At 33.4% G+C, this 18,591-nt stretch overlaps 3 protein-coding genes across 5 annotated transcripts; 2 read left to right on the forward strand and 1 right to left on the reverse strand.

Moving 5' to 3' along the window:
• The first annotated feature begins 3,443 nt into the window (after positions 1-3,443).
• On the forward strand, positions 3,444-7,705 carry LOC108467602 (pentatricopeptide repeat-containing protein At1g63330-like). Of its 3 annotated transcripts, none has more exons than XM_017768305.2 (5): positions 3,444-6,233; positions 6,477-6,545; positions 6,642-6,754; positions 7,049-7,547; positions 7,666-7,705. In XM_017768305.2, the coding sequence occupies exon 1, from the start codon at positions 3,982-3,984 to the stop codon at positions 6,196-6,198; it is 2,217 nt and encodes a 738-aa protein (XP_017623794.1). In that variant the 5' UTR covers positions 3,444-3,981; the 3' UTR covers positions 6,199-6,233; positions 6,477-6,545; positions 6,642-6,754; positions 7,049-7,547; positions 7,666-7,705. The 3 variants fall into 3 exon arrangements, with proteins under 3 accessions (XP_017623794.1, XP_052887341.1, XP_052887342.1); XM_053031381.1 differs by having other exon boundaries at positions 3,444-3,745; positions 3,878-6,233; positions 6,642-7,547; XM_053031382.1 differs by having other exon boundaries at positions 3,444-3,745; positions 3,888-6,233; positions 6,642-7,547.
• Positions 6,215-8,346, forward strand: LOC108468415 (cellulose synthase A catalytic subunit 3 [UDP-forming]-like). Its single transcript, XM_053032107.1, has 8 exons — positions 6,215-6,233; positions 7,049-7,179; positions 7,296-7,355; positions 7,438-7,547; positions 7,666-7,903; positions 7,947-8,009; positions 8,106-8,169; positions 8,228-8,346. Exons 1-8 carry the CDS (start codon positions 6,215-6,217, stop codon positions 8,344-8,346), a joined length of 804 nt encoding a protein of 267 aa, XP_052888067.1.
• A 527-nt stretch (positions 8,347-8,873) lies between these two features.
• On the reverse strand, positions 8,874-9,678 carry LOC128296664 (uncharacterized). Its single transcript, XM_053032108.1, has 2 exons — positions 9,513-9,678; positions 8,874-9,325 (listed from the first exon to the last, which is right to left on the reverse strand). The coding sequence occupies exons 1-2, from the start codon at positions 9,676-9,678 to the stop codon at positions 8,874-8,876; spliced, it is 618 nt and encodes a 205-aa protein (XP_052888068.1).
• Between the last annotated feature and the right edge of the window lie 8,913 nt (positions 9,679-18,591).

An 18,591-nucleotide genomic window follows, 5' to 3' on the forward strand; every position in this document is an offset into this window, starting at 1 on the left:
TGATTTGATATACTAAGATGATGAAGGCACTTAGGTTTTAACCCACTTACTCCATAAAAAGCCTACCCACATAATTAAGCTTTAGTGAACCCCTTTGAGCCTTGAACATCATTTCTTGATTTCCCTTTAATGGTAACCCATAACTTAACCCTTTTTGATTCGTTAAGAATTTCTCCCTTTTTGTTGACTCCCTTTTTATCGAGATTTGATTTGATTAGTTACCTAACTATGTTCGTTCATTTCAGTTGCTGAATTATTTCTTATTATGTATTTTATGTTCTTGTTCTTAAAAAAAACATATATTTATATATTCATGTAATTACATATTGTTATTCTTTCAAAATGAGCTTGGATAAGTTAAAGTTACTATTTTGAGAAAAAGTTCACTTTATTAGTTTTAGATAGTTTTAATTTTGGCACTTGTCTGTAATTCAGTAATTAGCTTTATTTTTCTAAGTTTGGTAATTTATTAAATTGATCTCAATTCTAACCCTCATTTTCAGCCTTTATCCACACCTTTAATCCAAGCCCCATTACAACCTTGCTAAAGATCTTTTGATTTGTGTATCATCTCATTTATAGTGGTGGAGATTTGATTTTCATGCAAGCCTCTACTAATAACTTTTCATGTTTGACTATTGAGTACTTAATTGTTGAACCTTAAACACTTTGAGTGGTTTGAGTGAATTTTTAGTGAGGATGTCAACTCTTGTCGAGTTGGAATTAAAGGTAATTATTTAGATAAAGGAAAATACCTATGATTTTATGATTAAAATACTCAACTTGGATTGTTTGAAACTTTGATATTCTTTTAGTTGAATTCTCAATGTATGATTATTTGTGGATTATTTCGAAACATTATTTGATAAGAATTATAAGTTGAGAAGAATTAATTTTAATTGTGAGTTGAGGATTTTGCTTGAGGACAAACAAATGCTTAAGTGTGGGGATATTTGATAAACCTCAAAAGTAACATATTTTAATCCCATGCTTGGCATATTTTTGGATTATTTATCATAAGATTTAGTGGATTTGATGCTCTTAATCCTTTAATTTCATGTTTAATATCCAGATGAGCATATGAAAGCGAAAAGTGTAAGAAAAAGGCCAAAAACGGACAAAATGGGTTTATTTCAGTGCTTCACATGGCCTAGACACTTCCACACGGGTAATCCATACACCCGTATGAGACACACGGGTAGGCCACACGCCCGTGTGTCATGGCCGTGTTGACCTAAAACCATGTCAAAATTACATAAAGCCTGAGCACCATCACACGGGCGTGCCACACGGCTGTGTCCCTGTCGAGACCTATTCTACTCGGAAAAGGCTAATTTTGGAGCTATTTTGGGTATTCCAAAGTCTATTTAAACACACGAGAAGAGGATCAAAAGGGGGACGCAGAGTAAAAAGTAGGAATTACTCGAAGAACGCCAACAGATTCAGCTCAGAAGTAAGATCTCCTTCAAGACTGAAGATCTCCCTTCAATTTCTCTTGAAGTTTTTGGGTTTCTTTATGTTTTGTTATTTTCCTATTTTTGAGATGTTTTCCTACTACATTATGAACTAAACTCCCTAATTACTTAGGGAGGATGAAAACCTAAGATGGATCTTATTATTTAATTATCTGAATTACACGATAAATACTTGTTCTTGTTCTTAATTATGTGTTCTTAATCATTGTTTTAATATTTTTAGGATATTATTCCAAATTTGATATGCTTATTCAGTGGAGCAAAAGTCACTGTTTAAGAGTAGATCTAGCATAATTAAGCGTAGTTACATGCAATCCTAGAAATAGGACGACATAAATATGCCAGATTAGAGTCAAATCTAATAGGGGAATTCATAAATAGAGTTAATGCGGCGATAGGGGTTTTAATTAGAAAGAGATTTCAATTAATCAACCTAGAGTCAATTGTTCTTAGTCTCGAAAGAGATATTAACATAATTTAGGGATTTCTACATATCAAGACAAGTGAATAAATCATTTGATTTAGAGACAGAATAATAAGTGAAGTCCAAGTGGATTCTTTCTTGGGTATTGTCCTCTTTATAAGTTTTCTTCAAGTATTTTTCCCAATTCGCTCTCTGTCGCGTTCATTAGTTAATTAGTTTAGTTAATTTTAAATTAAAACAAATCTTTTATATTTTAGGCTAAATAATAGAAAGATAGTTAATACTAGTACTTTTAGTCCTTGTGGATACGATATTATGGACTCACCATAGCTATACTACCATTCAATAGGTGAGCTTGCCTTTGTCGTGATCGTAGTCTAGTTTAGTGATTCATAAAATGATCATCACGCATTCAGTAGCGTGGCCCGACACATCTCCCGGTATAACATGAACAATACGGCAGATCCTCAACTTAGTTTCCCACACTTATTGAAGTCTACTAGATGTAGTAGCCATCTTACATGCACCAAATTTCGAGATTTTTTAGGCATTAAATGCCCCCGATTAACATCATGATGTATGTTCAAGCGTATTGTTGTATCACCTTCTCCATTCGGTCTTCAGGGTCTTTACGGAGCTCATTGAAATTATCTTTAAACTAGTTCATCAATATCCGACCACCTTCGAACTTGTCCGGGACCTTCCCCAATAGTGATTGATAGAGGATCACTTTTCTCAGAACGATTGTAGATCCCATTATGAATGGCTTATCTATTGTCAAACTGAGCTATAGTGTTACGTCTTCGAGTGTGATTGTACACTCGCCGCATAAAAGGTGGAAAATGTGTGTTTCGGGCCTCTATCTTTCTACCAATGTGCTAATTAGATGCAAATTGAGTTTGCAGCCCCCGAACAGATGAGACGCATGTAAGAACCTAGTTGCTTGCAAGTATTCGCGAATTTCAAAGATCACATGCTTTCACCATATTATGGATGAAACCCTTTAAAACACGATTATCCGCCTATTTATACAATAAAAAATTATATTTATAATAAAAAATTAAATTTAACATTATTGAAATTAACAAAATTTAAATTTTGGTCTTACCATTGCTAAATTGGCGGCAGAAATATGCTTGTCATTGAAGTGGATTACGGAGGCAGTCATTTGTAAGAAGTCGATTTAAACGAATAAAAACGAGATAATTAAAAAATAATATTTTTAAATAAAAATATAAAAAAATATTAAAAACGAGAGATTTGAGAGAGTTTGAGAGAATTTGGGAAAATTGAGAAAGTTGAGAGAAGGAGGTGAATGAAAAAAAAATTTGAAGGATATTTATAGGGTAAAAAAAAGTTACCGTTAGGTGTATTTAATTTTTTTTTTTTTTACCATTGACAGTAACATTCAGAAAACCATTCAGAAAACCATTAGAATCGAACTTAGCTGGAAAGCACGTCCAATTTGTAGCTAAATTGACTTAAATGCCTAATTAACTTAAAATCCGACATTAAAGCCCTAATTAAAAAAAATCGGCCAATAGGCCTTATTTTGCCATATTTAGCGGATATCTGCATTTCTTGATATATTCCCCACCTTCTTTCCTAATAGTTTCACAGACAGGTATTAGACGCCCAACAATGCAGCCCTAAGGTTATAACAGGCGCGCAAACAAAAGAAAACCCAAACAGAAGCTGTTTCAGCTCAAGTGTACTCTTTGAACTCGCTCAAAAGCGGTGCCTCCCTACTCGTAAGGGTTATTTAAGAAAAAAAAAACACCATTTGTGAAACCCCTTCTTCAATTCTTATTCTATATTGGCTTAAAATAACCCGTCCTGTATTGAGGTGAGGTATTTTCAGCCCCCCGGCCCCCCTCATATTCTTATTTCGATTCTTTAAAAGCAAGTCAATTTTTAATTTGAATTCTCTCAAGCATGATATTTTCCCCGCCGATAGCATATTAATGGGTGTTTAAAGTTTTTGCTAGTTTTCTCCTCTAAAGCATGGTGCTGAAGACGTTTGAATAGTGGTCCATCATATGGGAAAAAGCAGTTTGTTGGTGACTTTCTGTCGGAGTATTAATGGGTATTTGGTCTTACTCAAAATTATGTTTCCTTCAATCTGGTTTGCTTCGACAAATTGTTGTTCACCATAAGAAACGTCTTTTAAGGGTGTATTATGCTTCCTCATCTGCATTGTTAATGGAAGACTATGACTTTGATTGCATTCCCAAGGTTGAAAGTGATAATAATGAAGTTGGGGAATTCCAAGTTCCTGAGAAGAGGTTCAAATTTTGTAGAAACCCCAGTCTTTTTCCCATAGTTGTTAGGGTATTTAAATCATTGAATTGGTGTGCCGCAAGGAAAATTAGCTTTCATAATGCTGTAAAGATGTATGGATTTGATCATTCAATATATGCTTTTCGGATCATTATTCATATATTTGCTATGACAGGGATGCAGATGGAAGCACATGCGTTGCTTAGAGACATTGTTTGTTACTATAAAGGAGTTAAGAATGATGTGTTTGAATTATTACCATATCTGTTAGATTCACCTGAGCATGTCCATAGATCAACTAGTGTCTTTAATGTGCTCATTAAGGTGTTTGCATCCAGTTTGATGGTTGAGAATGCTGTAGATGTTTTCGTGGAGGCTAAAACAATTGGGATTGAACTAAGTATTATGTCATGCAACTTCTTGCTAAAGTGTTTGCTAGAAGCAAATAGAGGGGAATTTATGAGAAGTCTGTTTGAAGAAATGAAGAACTCTGGGCCATCACCTAATGTTTACACCTATACAATTATGATGAACTTTTATTGCAAAGGATATTATGGGAGGGGAGCAGACATCGAACAGGCAACTAAACTTATGGAGGAGATGGAAAGAGATGGAATAAATCCATCTGTTGTAACATACAGTACATATATTTGCGGGATATGTAGAGTTGGTCATGTTGAATCTGCTCTAGATTTCATTCGGGATTTGAGATCTGGAAACCAGCCTATCAATAGCTTCTGTTATAATGCTGTTATTTACGGGTTTTGCCAAAAAGGTGAACCATATGAAGCTTCAAAGGTTTTGGAAGAAATGAGGAGTTGTGGAATTTTACCGGATGTTCATAGCTATAGCATTTTGATTGATGGGTTTTGTAAAAGAGGTGATTTTGTGAAAGTTTTTAATTTTATTGATGAGATGAAACACAATGACATGAAGCCTTCAATTGTTACTTATACCTCACTGTTTGATGGGCTGTGTAAGAGCGGACTGGCAGATGTTTCACTGAACTTGTTCCGTAATTTTTGTACTTCTGGATATGAGTTTGACCTAGTTGCTTACAGTGTCTTGCTCAAGGGCCTTTGTCTTCAAGGTGATCTGGATTCTGCCATGGAACTTTTTAATGAGATGATCAACAATGGCTTAATTCCTACTGCAAACAGTTTCAACAGGTTGATTCACGGATTCTGTAAGATGGGGCCCTTAGATAAAGCCTTGGAACTTTTCAATATTATGCTGCAAAGTGGTGTCTTACCTACTGTCTTCACTTTCAATGTAATTATTGACGGGTATTGCAGTGCAGGCCATTTGGAGGAAGCTTTGAAACTTATAAATGAAATGCATGAGCTTGGCTTTTTTCCTAACTCCTATACGTATAACGGAATTATTAAGAGGCTATGTAAGCAAAGCAGTGTAGAAAAAGCTTGGGAACTTCTTCCCCAAATGCTTAAGAAGGATATTCTTCATGATGCTCCTTATGACATCATATTAGATGGATTTGCTAAACAGGTGAACCCTAAGAAGGCCATGATGCTGTACACTAGAATGTTAAAGCTTGGGGTCACACCAACTATTTTTACATATACAATTCTTATCAACTTATTCTGCCAGAGTGGAAATATGTATGAAGCATGGAACTTGTTTATGGACTTGCTAGGAAGGGGTTTGATTCCTGATACAATTTTTTATACTACTATTATAGATGGATTTTGTAGAGTTGGAGATATGAGGAAGGCTTGTGCTTTATTTAGAGAAATGCCTCAAAAAGGTTGTTCACCCAATGTTGTTACCTACACCTGTCTAATCAACGGATTTTGCAATGTACATTGTATGGATGTGGTCAACTTGTTAATTTCTGAAATGAAAAAACAAGATATCAACCCTGATGTGGTGACTTATACTGCTTTAATTGCTGGGTTCCGAAGACTTGGCAATGCTGATAGAGCCCTTGAGTTGTTCACTGAAATGATAAGGAATGATATTTTGCCCGATTATGCTGCTTATAGGCATGCCTTCACATGATTAGAAAACTGAGGAAATGATTAAAGAACGGAATGGTAAGTCACTGGCTTCTTTTCAGTATTGATATTATCTGAAAATTTTAATTATATATTATTTTCATGTTCTATGTTAGCTTGATAGAATAACTTTCATAAGAAGTGTGTAATGACTTGTTATGATACAAATCAAAATAGAACTTGAAGTAATATTTCAGTTACTTTTTTTTAATAATGTGTTCTGTTATATATTTACTTAGAGTCACTTTTGATTTTATTTTATTTTTTATAATATTTATGCAGGTTAATTGCTTTTTCTTGGTCGTGGCACATGAAAGATTTCTTTGGCTCACTTAAGTTTCTATGATTCTGGTATAAGCTTTTCTATGTGAATAGATTTATATTGCTAGTCGATGTTCTAGGCTAATTTAACAAGTTTTGCATGAAATTTCTGTTTTTGCTACACAGTCCGCAGCTTCCTTGGCTAAATGCTCGTTGAGAGTGGCATTTGAAGATTATGAAAAGACCAGTATGAAAATGATCTCATACCGTGAGAGGCATGACTAAATCAATTTGCTTTGGTAAATTTATTGCTAATTATCTCATATATGACTGAGAGTTTGAGGCTTTCACAATCAGAAGAAATTAAATGTTCTAGTTTGTGTTTTTGGAATATTTTTTTTCCTGTTGAAAAGGTTAGGAGAAGAGATTTTCTTTTGGTTGATTTATTTACTTTGTGCTTATTATCATTATTATCTTTTTCTCTATACTTCTTGGTAAAAGTATTTGGGAAGATGTTGGAAGTCAAAACTCAGTAATTAGACCCGAAAGATTTATTTGTATGGTTATATACATGTGCCTTATTGCTTTTGCAGAAAAGGTATTCCATACAGAACCTAATCTGATGACTCAAGAAGGCTTCCACATCATCCCATGGGATATGCGTCAATGCTTTTCAAGCCCTTGTCTGAGCCTTCATCTCAAAAACAGCATCCCAATGCCCAAGGCTAGGTTCTATAGTCAAACCAATCAGAACTTTCTACAGACGATCAGGGGTGAATTGGACCTTCCGTAGTTAACCAGTCTTATGATTGGCTTGAGGGACACTTTGTCTTTGGGCAGGAGATTGAGAATTGGCAATCAGCAGTAAGAGAGACACTAATGGAAGACAATGTTGTCTCTGTATTGGGTTTGTTTTGGATCATTCTGCATTTTCTTGCACTATTGAATAATAAACCCTGTTCCAAATCCCTATGCTTTGCAGTTGATATCTGTGATATGTGAGATTTGGTTTGCAATATCTTGGATATTGGATCAGTACCCCAAATGGCTTCCTGTTAACCCAGAAACCTATCTTGCTAGGCTTGCATTAAGGTGGAATGTTTCTTCCTGCCGATCTCATGAATTCCCGCTAATATTTTAAGCTGTTGTGTCAACTCAGTACCTGTGATTTTTCTTGTTTTGTGATTTAAGTTCCTTGGATTTATTACAGATACGATCGTGAAGGAGAACTGTCGCAATTAGCTGCTGTTGACATTTTTTTGATTACTGTCGACCCGTTAAAGGAGCCTCCACTTGTGACAGCCAACACTGTACTATCCATTCTTGCTGTTGACTACCCAGTTGACAAGGTCTCTTGCTATGTTTCTGATGATGGTGCTGCCATGTTAACCTTTGAAGCACCGCTCGAGACATCGAGTTTGCCAGAAATGGGTACCTTTCTGCAAGAAGTATAACATTGAGCCTCGGGCTCCAGAATGGTATTTTGCACAGAAGATTGACTACCTGAAGGATAAAGTTCAACCATCATTTCTTAAAGATCATAGAGCTTTGAAGGTAAGGGTCAGTTTGGTTGTGCTATATTACTACATATTAAAATTTTCATCATGTTGGCTTCTTTGTTCTTGTTACAGAGACAAAATGAATTTGAAGTTGCAAAGACACAGAAAGTTCCTTGAAGAAGAATGGATTATGCAGGATGGCACGCCATGGCCTGGTAATAAACACCAGAGACTGTCCAGGAATGATCTGGGTGGACATATTTGCATCCATAGATACACCAGACTTGCATCAATCTGTTATGCGCCTTGGCGTAGGATCTAGTCACAGGTCTAGACAAGAAAGAATTCTTGCTTCGACCTATGGTTACTCAAAAAGGCAGATTCGTCCTTGACTGGACCCCCTCTCAAAATAACGTTTCTTTTGATAGAATAATTGCTTACCTTTTTATTTCATATTGGCAGCCTTTTATAGACTGTTAATAACAAATAAAAGAGTCCTAATTGACATAAAATAGAATTCCTAACTTAGAGTTTATGAAGGAAACAAAAACTTAATATAGTAAAACTAAAACTCTTAGTAAAACTTGATATAATAAATAAATAAATAAAACTAAAAACTCCTATTGCAATTAAAGTGTCCATATTATTACTCCCTTTCTCGGAATTGAGCTTGTCCTCAAGCTCAAATTCAAAATAAACTTCAGAACTTATTCAAAATCATCTATCTCATCATCATCTTGCTTGCCTTCAACATCTAGTACTTTTATCCAAAATAACTTTTTACATTTGTGTCCCATGGAATAAGACTCGTCACAATTATAACATAGCCCTTTAGCTCTTGTTTCTGCCATTTCTATCCGTGTCAATCTCTTAATAAATGGTGCAAAAGAACTTATTTTGTCGTTGTTCCCTGTTGGTTCTATTGTTTGTCCCTTCCCTTTGCAATGTTTCGAGTTGTTGGAATGATTGAATTCTTTGTCGTTGTTTTAGGAAGTTCACCGTTTAGATTGGTTTGAGATAACATCTTGGAAGAGATTTTTTGTTTACGTTCCAAAGCTCGAGCCATATTCATTGCAACTCCAAGGTTTCTCGCTTGTTGCATCTTAATATCAATTCTAAGTTCCTCTACCAATCCAGCAGTAAAAAGGTTTACTTGTTGTCGAGGTTTAAGATCAGTAGTCCTAGCAAGTAGTGATTGAAATTGGCGTTGATATTCTTCTACCGTCTCAGTTTGTCTCAAGTTTGCAAGTTCCCCCAAGGGGTTATTACTCATAGGTGGCCCAAACCTGATATGACAACACTCTCTGAAGCGTTCCCAATCCAGATTTGCCTCCTCTTCTTCGATTTGATCAAACCATAATTGTGCCTCTCCTAAAATATGGAAAGAAGTTAGGCCGACTTTGTCTTCTTCGTTGGTTCGTTGATTGCCAAAAAAAATTTTCACATCTTTTTAACCATCCTAAAGGATCTCCAACCCTATCATAAGTGGGAAATTCCATCTTAGAGTATCGTGGCACCATGGCCCTATCGTGTTGCGAATTTGAATTTCTTTTCTTACCTCCATTGCTGCCTTGTTCTTCATTATTTTTTTCTGAATCCCCTTTCGTTGTCTTTTGGACCAAAAGAGATAACATCGCCACCTGCTCCTCTAATGCTTGTTGCCTTGTAGCCATTTGTTCCATGAATGCCTCCAGCTTGGCTGTCAAAGGTTTTTCGTCACCCATGACAAATGGCTCCGATACCAAGTTGTTATGCGCCTTGGCGTAGGATCTAGTCACAGTGTCTGAGCGAGAAAGAATTCTTGCTTCGACCTATGGTTACTTAAAAGGCGATTCGTCCTTGATGAACCCTTCTCAAAATAACGTTTCTTTTGATAGAATAATTGCTTACCTCTTTATTTCATATTGGCGACCTTTTATAGATCGTTAATAACAAATGAAAGAGTCCTAATTGACATAAAATAGAATTCTAACTTAGAGCTTATGAAGGAAACAAAACCTAATATAGTAAAACTAAAACTCTTAGTAAAACCCGATATAATAAATAAATAAATAAAACTAAAACTCCTATTGCAATTAAAGTGTCCATATTACAATCCTGATCAGCATGGCAACGATTTGATAGCATTGATCAATATGCCAACAAAAATATTGTTTTCTTCGATGTAAGCGCCATATCTTTGACGTAAGCAAAATGTTTCACTTTCGTAGATAATGTTGCTGCGTTTATGTAGAATGATTGGTGCGTGTCAATGTATTATAGAACATACTGGCAATAGAAATCCCTTTGAGACATATTACATATAGATAAGGTTGAGGGGTCATTTCTGCTTGCTACCATTTTCTGTTGTGTAGTGGGCGCGGATGATGCCTCCACCGCTAGAGTTAACGGGCTACATGTACACCAGTGTGGAATCAAACTGCTATGTTCACAAAAGACTGCAAATAAGAAAAGTGGGAATGAGTTATAATATTGCTCTGTCTTTAATTGTACCCGAATTCACATCATGTGCAGAATATGGTCGTATGCTGTCTTGTTTTTATCAAGAGTGTGATGTGACAATTTGGACAAGCCTTATATGTGTATATATGGTTTCTGAGTGCAGAAGTAAAATTGAGTTGATCAAAATCTATTTCTACATAGGGCCGTATTTAAGCCAACCTGAGCCTGAAGAATAACAAGCTCGGGATTCATACCCGGCTTAATAGATATTGATTGAATATTGTCTTTTAAGTTTGCTCGAAATATAATTAAAATACTCAAAATTCGTTGTTAGAGCTTGATTCCAATACAGCAGATTTAGTACCAGTGCCAAAAGTCAAAACAAGCTTTAATGTTCAACTTGTTTGGTTGTTCCAGCCAAACGAATATGTTTGAATTATTTACTTCTATTCTTTCTCTCTCGCTTGTGCATGCAACTAATTTGGTGAAATTATTGTTGGAAATATAATTTACTGTAAAACAATTATGTTAGTACTTATTGTCGATATTCTTACACTTGAATATGGAAAATGGAATTCGATTGGTACTTCTCTTCTCGGGAAATCACAGTAGGAATAATTCCCAAAAAAGTTTGAAGGGGTTATAGTCGGTCTTACTTAAAACCCAAACTTTTAGACAAAATTTTCTCTAAAGTGTTTAGGGAACAAAAACTAGTTTATAAAGAAAACAGAGAAAATGGATGAGAGGAATGTTTTCAGAGAGTTTTTTTTTTTTTTTTTGGTTCAGTGTGTAAAAAAAGAGGAAACTAGTCCTCTACTTCTACTAGTAACAGAAAGGCAATATGGTAAAAAGGCATGGGCAATTTTGTAAAAAAACTCATAACCACATCTCCACAAAATCTTCAACAACTCCCACTAAATCCTCAACAATTTTGCATTATCAACAATCCCCCACTAATGTAAAGTAGTTTGGATTTTTTTTTTTTGTAAACACGAGGAATTTAGTTAAAAAGTAAGAAGAGCAATAGTGAAATTAGTTGCTTAAGCACTAGCATCTTGTGGATTTGAATTAGTACATAGTGAAATAAGTGATTCTTCTTTTTAACAAGTGAACGAATCTTGAACTTGTTAAGATAAGAGTTAACTCATGACACACAACTAATCTAAGATCCAATTTAAAGTTCTGTCATAAATTAACAACTTTTAGCCAACGTACCTCGGATGCCAGTAAGTGCTCTAAAAAAATAGCCCAAAATGTTTTCCATAGAAGGTGGCTAGTCCTTCACACTTATGTAGGTGATTTCATCAGGTATATCTGAATATAGACCACCTGTATCAGGACTATGAAATCATTAAGAGCTTCCATTAAGCTTATCCTCTCAAATTTAAGTCGGTGAATTCATCAAGTTTGTCTCAATAGGACCACCCAAAAGCTGGGATATGAACTCATTAAGAGTAATAAACTCAACCTCTCAAATCGGTGAATTCATCAAGTCCGTCTCAATAAGACCACCCAAAATTTGGGCTATGAATTCATTAAGAGTAAAAACTCATCATTATACATGTACATCGTTTACCATAGGGATAGGTAAAATGTACACTATGAGCCTTTCTATGGCTTCGTTTGACCACATTAAACTTAGAAACTAAGTTGGGTAACCACCATGAATTCCTTAACCACTGGGTTTAAGACTCATCCCCCTCGGCGAATCAAGAACTATTTTCCTACTTAACCCTTTGGTTAGCAGATCAACTAGGTTCCTTTCAGACCTCACGTGCTCCAAGGCGAATACTTCATTTTCTATTAAATGTCTTAAAGATTCATGTCTTATTTGGATGTCTCTTCTTAACATTGAAAACTTGACTCTTAGCAACACAAATTGCGACTTGTGAGTCACATAATAAAGATATGGGAGGCAGTGGTTTTTCCCGTGAAGGAATATCTACAAGTAGATTCCTAAGCCACTCAGCCTCTTGCCCAACTAAGTCAAGGGCTATAAACTTTGACTCCATCGTGGAGCAAACAATACAAGTCTATTTAGTAGACTTCCACGAAATGGTTGCTCCACCTAAAGTAAAGACATACCCACTTGTAGAGCTTACCTCATCATTATCAATTACCCAATTAGCATCACAATATGCTTCAAGGATTGCAGGGTAATCGACAAATTTTAATTCCCAAGATAAAGTACCTTTAAGGTATTTAAGCAAACGCTTTAGAGCATTTCGATGCTCATTACTTGGGTTATGGGTATACCTACTTAGTATTCTAACCGCATAAGCAATGTTTGGTTGAGTGTAGTTCATCAAGAACATAAGGCTTCCAATAATCTTTGCATACTCTAATTAAGAAATATTGTTTCTTCTATATTTTAACAATTGTATGCTAGAATCATAAGGAGTTCTTATAGGGATTACATCAAAACTATTAAACTTTTTTAACACTTTCTCTATATACCGAGATTGATTTGATGAAAAACTCTTTTCTGATTTTGTAACTTTAACTCCTAAGATTATATCTACCTCTCCTAAATCAGTTATTTCAAATCTTATAAATAAGAAATTCTTAGTTTTATTAATGCCTTCTATATTAGAATTGAAAATTAACATGTCATCTACATATAAACTTATGATGATACAATCAGATCCAAACATTTTGGAATATACACATGCATCTGAACCATTAACCATAAAACTGAAACTGAGAATAGTTTTATGCAATTTCTCATATAATTATTTTGGAGTTTGTTTAAGACCATACAGAAATTTTTTATGTCTACAAACTTTATCTTCCATACCAGATGTCACAAATCTTGGAGGTTACTCCATATAGATCTCCTCATCCAAATCATTATTCAAGAAAGCTGTCTTTACATGCAACTGATATACCAACAGATTATGAATGAAAGCTAAAGGAAACAAAACATGAATGGTAGAGATTTTAGTCACATGAAATTATGTATCAAAATAATCTACTCTAAATTTCTGAGTAAATTCTTTAACAACTAGTCTTGTCTTATTCTTTTGTATTGACCTATTAGATTTAAGTTTCTTTCAAAAGACTCATTTATTACTAATAGGTTTAAAACCTTTAGGAAAATCTACTAATTCCCAAGTGTGATTAGACTTAGATTCAAGCTCATTATTAATAGCATCTCTCTAAAAACTAGCATCTATTGAATTTAGGGCTTCATCTCAAGTTTTTGGATCCTCATATATCAAAAGGGCATGAGAAATAGAATCATTTATTAAGTCTAAATCATTAACTTCAGTTATGTAAGAAGTAAGAAAATCAGGTCTGAAACTAGTGGTATTTCTTTGTCTTTTACTCCTTTTAGGTTCCACATCATCATTAAAAATATCTCTATTATGTGTACTAGAAGAAGAAACATGATCATCTAATTGTGCCTCAGGATTTGCATTAAATTTCTTTAAAGGAAAAAATTTTCAAAGAAAACATCTCTAGATTCTTATATGGAAAAATCATGCAAAGACATAAATCTATACGCAGCACTGTTCAGAGCATAACCAACAAAAACAACATCAATAGTTTTAGACCCAATAAAGTTCTGTTTAAAAATAGGTTTGCCTACTTTTGCCAAACACCCCCACACTTTCAAGTATTTTAGATTAGGGGCATAACCTTTCCACAATTCGTATGAGATACAATCTAATTTTTTTATGAGGCACTCTATTAAGGATGTGATTCATAGAAAGCACAACCTCCCCACATATGATCAAGTAAACCAGAACTAAGTAGTAAAACATTCATCATTTCTTTTAAAGTTAAATTTTTCCTTTCAGTTATACCATTTTGTTGTGGAAAATGGGGGCCAAAAAATTGATGTATAATTCTGTCTTTCTCACAAACTTATTTATGGAAGTTAATGCCATATTCGCCCTATCAAGTTAGTTTTCTACTTTTGCTTTATAAAGGAGAAACGTTTGCTCAACTTCATCTTTTGTTCTTAAAAGATAGACCTTTGTATACCTAAAGTAGTCATCTACAGAGTTAATATAGTAGCATTTCCCATTTTTACTTTCTATGTTTCTAAAGTCTGCTAGATCAGTATAAACTAACTCTAAAAGTTTAGCTTTTCTATCAGTGATAGGATTTTAGGAAGGTCTAACACTCTTGGCTTCAACACAGATTTCACATTTATTAAGGCTACTATTATCTAGATTAGGCAATAGATTCATTTTTACAAGTTTCTTCAAAGAGTGTATATTCACATGTCTTAATCTAGCATGCCATGTAACACCCCTAACCCATATCCATCACCAGAACAGGGTTTCAGGCATTACTAGGATTTACATATCATTTAACAAAAATTTCAATTAAATACTTATCGTTTCTTCATAAGTATATATCATTTATTTCATTATATCAATATTTCATACACCATCATTTCCATACGGTTTATGTATATTTATTCCGATAATAGTTCATATCAAACTTAACATAAATTATATTTCATGTACCTATACTTATTTCGTTTATCTATCTTCATAATTATTTCATGCAATTATTTTATACATATATTTCCATATGACCAATTCTTGTTAACATTTCACACAACCATTTTGTACAACCAATTCATATAACCATTCATCATCTTATACATATTAACTGAATATCAATTGTTCAACAAATGTCATAGCGTCTCCCATCCACAGTTTTATTTATCTTCGACATGATGCCATAGTGTCTTTCAACTATGGTCTTACTCATTTTCTGTCATGTTGTCATGGTATCTTTCAACCATGGTCTTATTCATTTATTATCACGTTTCCATGGTATCTTTCAACCATGGTCTTATTCATTTCCTTTCATGTTGCCATGGTATCTTTCAACCATGGTCTTATTCATTTCTCGTTAGATTGCCATAGTATCTTTCAATATAGTCTTACACATTTGAATCCCAATGCCGTAGCGTCTTTCAGCTATGGTCTTACTCGTCTGAATGGTGATGCCAGAGCGTCTTTCAGCTATGGTCTTACTCATTTCTGGTATGATGCCATAGTCCAACTATGGTCTTACACGTGTATTGCAATGGCTCAGCCATGGTCTTACACTTGTGGTGTCATATCCCAGATATGGTCTTATCATCAGGATGCCATATCCTAGCTATGGTCTTACACATATATTGCCATGGCCCAGCCATGGTCTTATCCATCAATTCATTGCTGATCACTGAATGGTCATACTCAATTCAGCATTCTGCTCAATTTGAACTTTTGATCTGATTTCCATAATTTAACAATATTCATAATTCAATAGCAAACATATGAAATAATATATTATACCAGTCCTAATTTAGCAAATAATCATGAAAGTTCAACCATATGGACTTACTTGGCTAAATTGCAGAAATACCAAAATTCAGGGGCATTTTAGAAATTTTCTATTTTTCTCTATTTTCCACCCGATATTTATCTAAATTGATAATTTCATTTAATTTATTAATTTAAATAATAAAACAATTCCTTTCATACAATTTGATCATTTTTGAAATTTTTACAAAATTTCCCTTAAAGTTTTACTTTTATTCAATTTAATCTCTGAGCCTACAACATGCAAATTAGCAATTTTTAATGTAAACCCATGTTAGCTAAATATTCACTTATATTTTCCTCCTCCTCCTTTCCGTTCCACATCCTTGATATGTACATAATTCCACTATATGCTTATATACTCATATCAAGTTGTCCACTTGAGTCATTGTCACTAAATTATTTATATCTTGAGCTAAAGAATTCTAAATCAAGATTCGCTTGTTGTTTTAAAAAGTAGACTCAAATATATTTCTACCATAAAAATTCCAGAATTTATAATTTAGCCAATAAGTACAGCAAAATCTTCAAATTTATCCATGTTCTGTTGTTTGACAGATTCAACCTTTCTTTACTAAAAATTAATTATCTCTTAATACGGGATTCGGATCATGTTCCTATTTGTTTCTCTTAGAAATAGACTATTAAGTATTTTAAAATATAAATTTAAGCCCCTAATTATTTTGTATACAATGTTTAATGATTTTTCCAATGTTAGAACATGGGAACCCGAAATCATTCTGACGTTGTCTCGCTAAATTTATTATATCTCACAAATTACGATTCCATTGCTTACACCGTTTCTTCTATGAAAAACTAGACTCAATAAAATTTAATTTCATATTTTTTTCATCCTCTAATTCTATTTCCAAAATTTTTGGCGATTTTTCAAAGTTAGACCACTGCTGCTGTTCAAAACTGTTTTAGTACAAAATGTTGATTACCAAGTTTATAACACCCTTATTTCCTTTCTCTACAATATTTTCCATCACTTTCTCTTATTTTCCTTCACTAACATATCAAGAACATAAAACTTTATATAAGAAAACTCTACATTCACATCATTTCCATGCTTTTTCAATAATATTACACTTAAAAATATATTGAAATCTTGATATTCTTACTTTATTCAATTGATTTCAATCTCTAACTTGATTTTCTCTCTTCTCCAGCTTCTATTTCTTGAATCTAACTTGATATTATAGCTCCCCATAGTCTCCTTGTCATCTTTCTCTCTTGATGGCTATGGAAATTCTTTAGATTTCTAACTGAAAATGGTGGATTTTTGGTGAAAGGACCAAATTGTAAAGAAAAGAAAGTTTCTTTCTTTCTTTCCTCTTCATACGTTGGGTGCATGGGAAAAGATGATGGCTCTTCATCTTTCTTTCCTTATATATACTAAATAAAATAATAATTAAATAATTAAATATCAATTAAAAATCAAATTAAAATATTAATAAACTAATATTTATTTATTTATTTATTTAATCTAAAATATCTTCAACATCATCATTACCCTCTAGATTTCCCTCTCCTTCTAATTGACCATTTTTCTCTTTATGATCTTTTAAAATTCCATCCTTGAGTCATCATTTAAATTTGATAAAATTATAATTTAGTTCCTCATAATTCTTCACCTATTCAATTTGGTCCTAATTCATCTATTTTCCTTAGTTTCTAGATCATTCCACCCTTAAAATATTTACACTATTAGTCCTTCAACTTTTTCATATTTACACTTTAACCCTTCAAATTTTGAGTATTTACTCTTATGCAACAAAACTTTTCTCACTTTTATGATTTAGTCCTTTCTTGAATTAATATATCATAATATACTCCCCAATGTTGACGTAACTCAAAATTTCCCTTTTTCTCACTTTATTTCCACATTTTACTATATCAAGGATAATATCTTACTGTAAAAATTTTTGGGGTATTACATGCCATATATCAAAGATTCAATAATATAAGCAGAAGTTATGATTTTATTTTTATTATTAAACATAGCCCCAATCACAAATAAGCCCCCACATAAATAACCTTTCCCTACATAATCCCCATTTTAGGAAAGTGTAAGCTTATTAGATTCAAAGACTAGTTTAATGTTTGCTTTATTCAATAGACTACCACTAATCAAATTTCTACAAAGGGCAAGTGTAACACCCCTAACCTACATCCATTGCCGGAACAGGGTTACAGGATGTTATCGGAGTTTACAAAATAATTACACATAATTCCACTATTTATTTATGATCAAAGTTGTCCACTCGAGTCATAGTCACTAAATTATTTATATATTGAGCTACAAAACTCCAAATTAAGATCCGCTAATTTTTCCTGAAGCTAGACTCACATATATTATTACCATAAAATTTTCAGAATTTTTGGTCTAGCCAATAAGTACAGTTTGTTCTTTAAAGTCTCACATGTTTCGTTGTCCAACAATTCTGATCCCTGTTGACTAAAAATTAATTATCTCCTTATACGGGATTCGGATGATGTTCCCATTTGTTTCTTTTGAAAATAATTTTAAGCATATAAAATATAACCCATAATTATTTTTTTACAATTTTTAATGATTTTTCCAAATCAGAATAGGGGAACCCGAAATCATTCTGACCTTGTCTCACAAAAATTAAAATATCTCATAATATGAAATTATTTTTCTTACACAATTTCTTCTATGTAAAACTAGACTTATTAGGCTTTAAATTTTATATTTTATTCAACCTATAATTCGATTTCCACAATTTTTGGTGAATTTTAAAAGTTGGACTACTGTTGCTGTCCAAAACTGTTTTAGTGAAAAATGTTGATAACTAAGTTTATAACACCTTCACTTCCTTTCAATTAAACCCTATA

The sequence above is a fragment of the Gossypium arboreum genome, chromosome 8 (assembly GCF_025698485.1).
Source record: "Gossypium arboreum isolate Shixiya-1 chromosome 8, ASM2569848v2, whole genome shotgun sequence".
In the NCBI taxonomy this organism is placed as follows: domain Eukaryota; kingdom Viridiplantae; phylum Streptophyta; class Magnoliopsida; order Malvales; family Malvaceae; genus Gossypium; species Gossypium arboreum.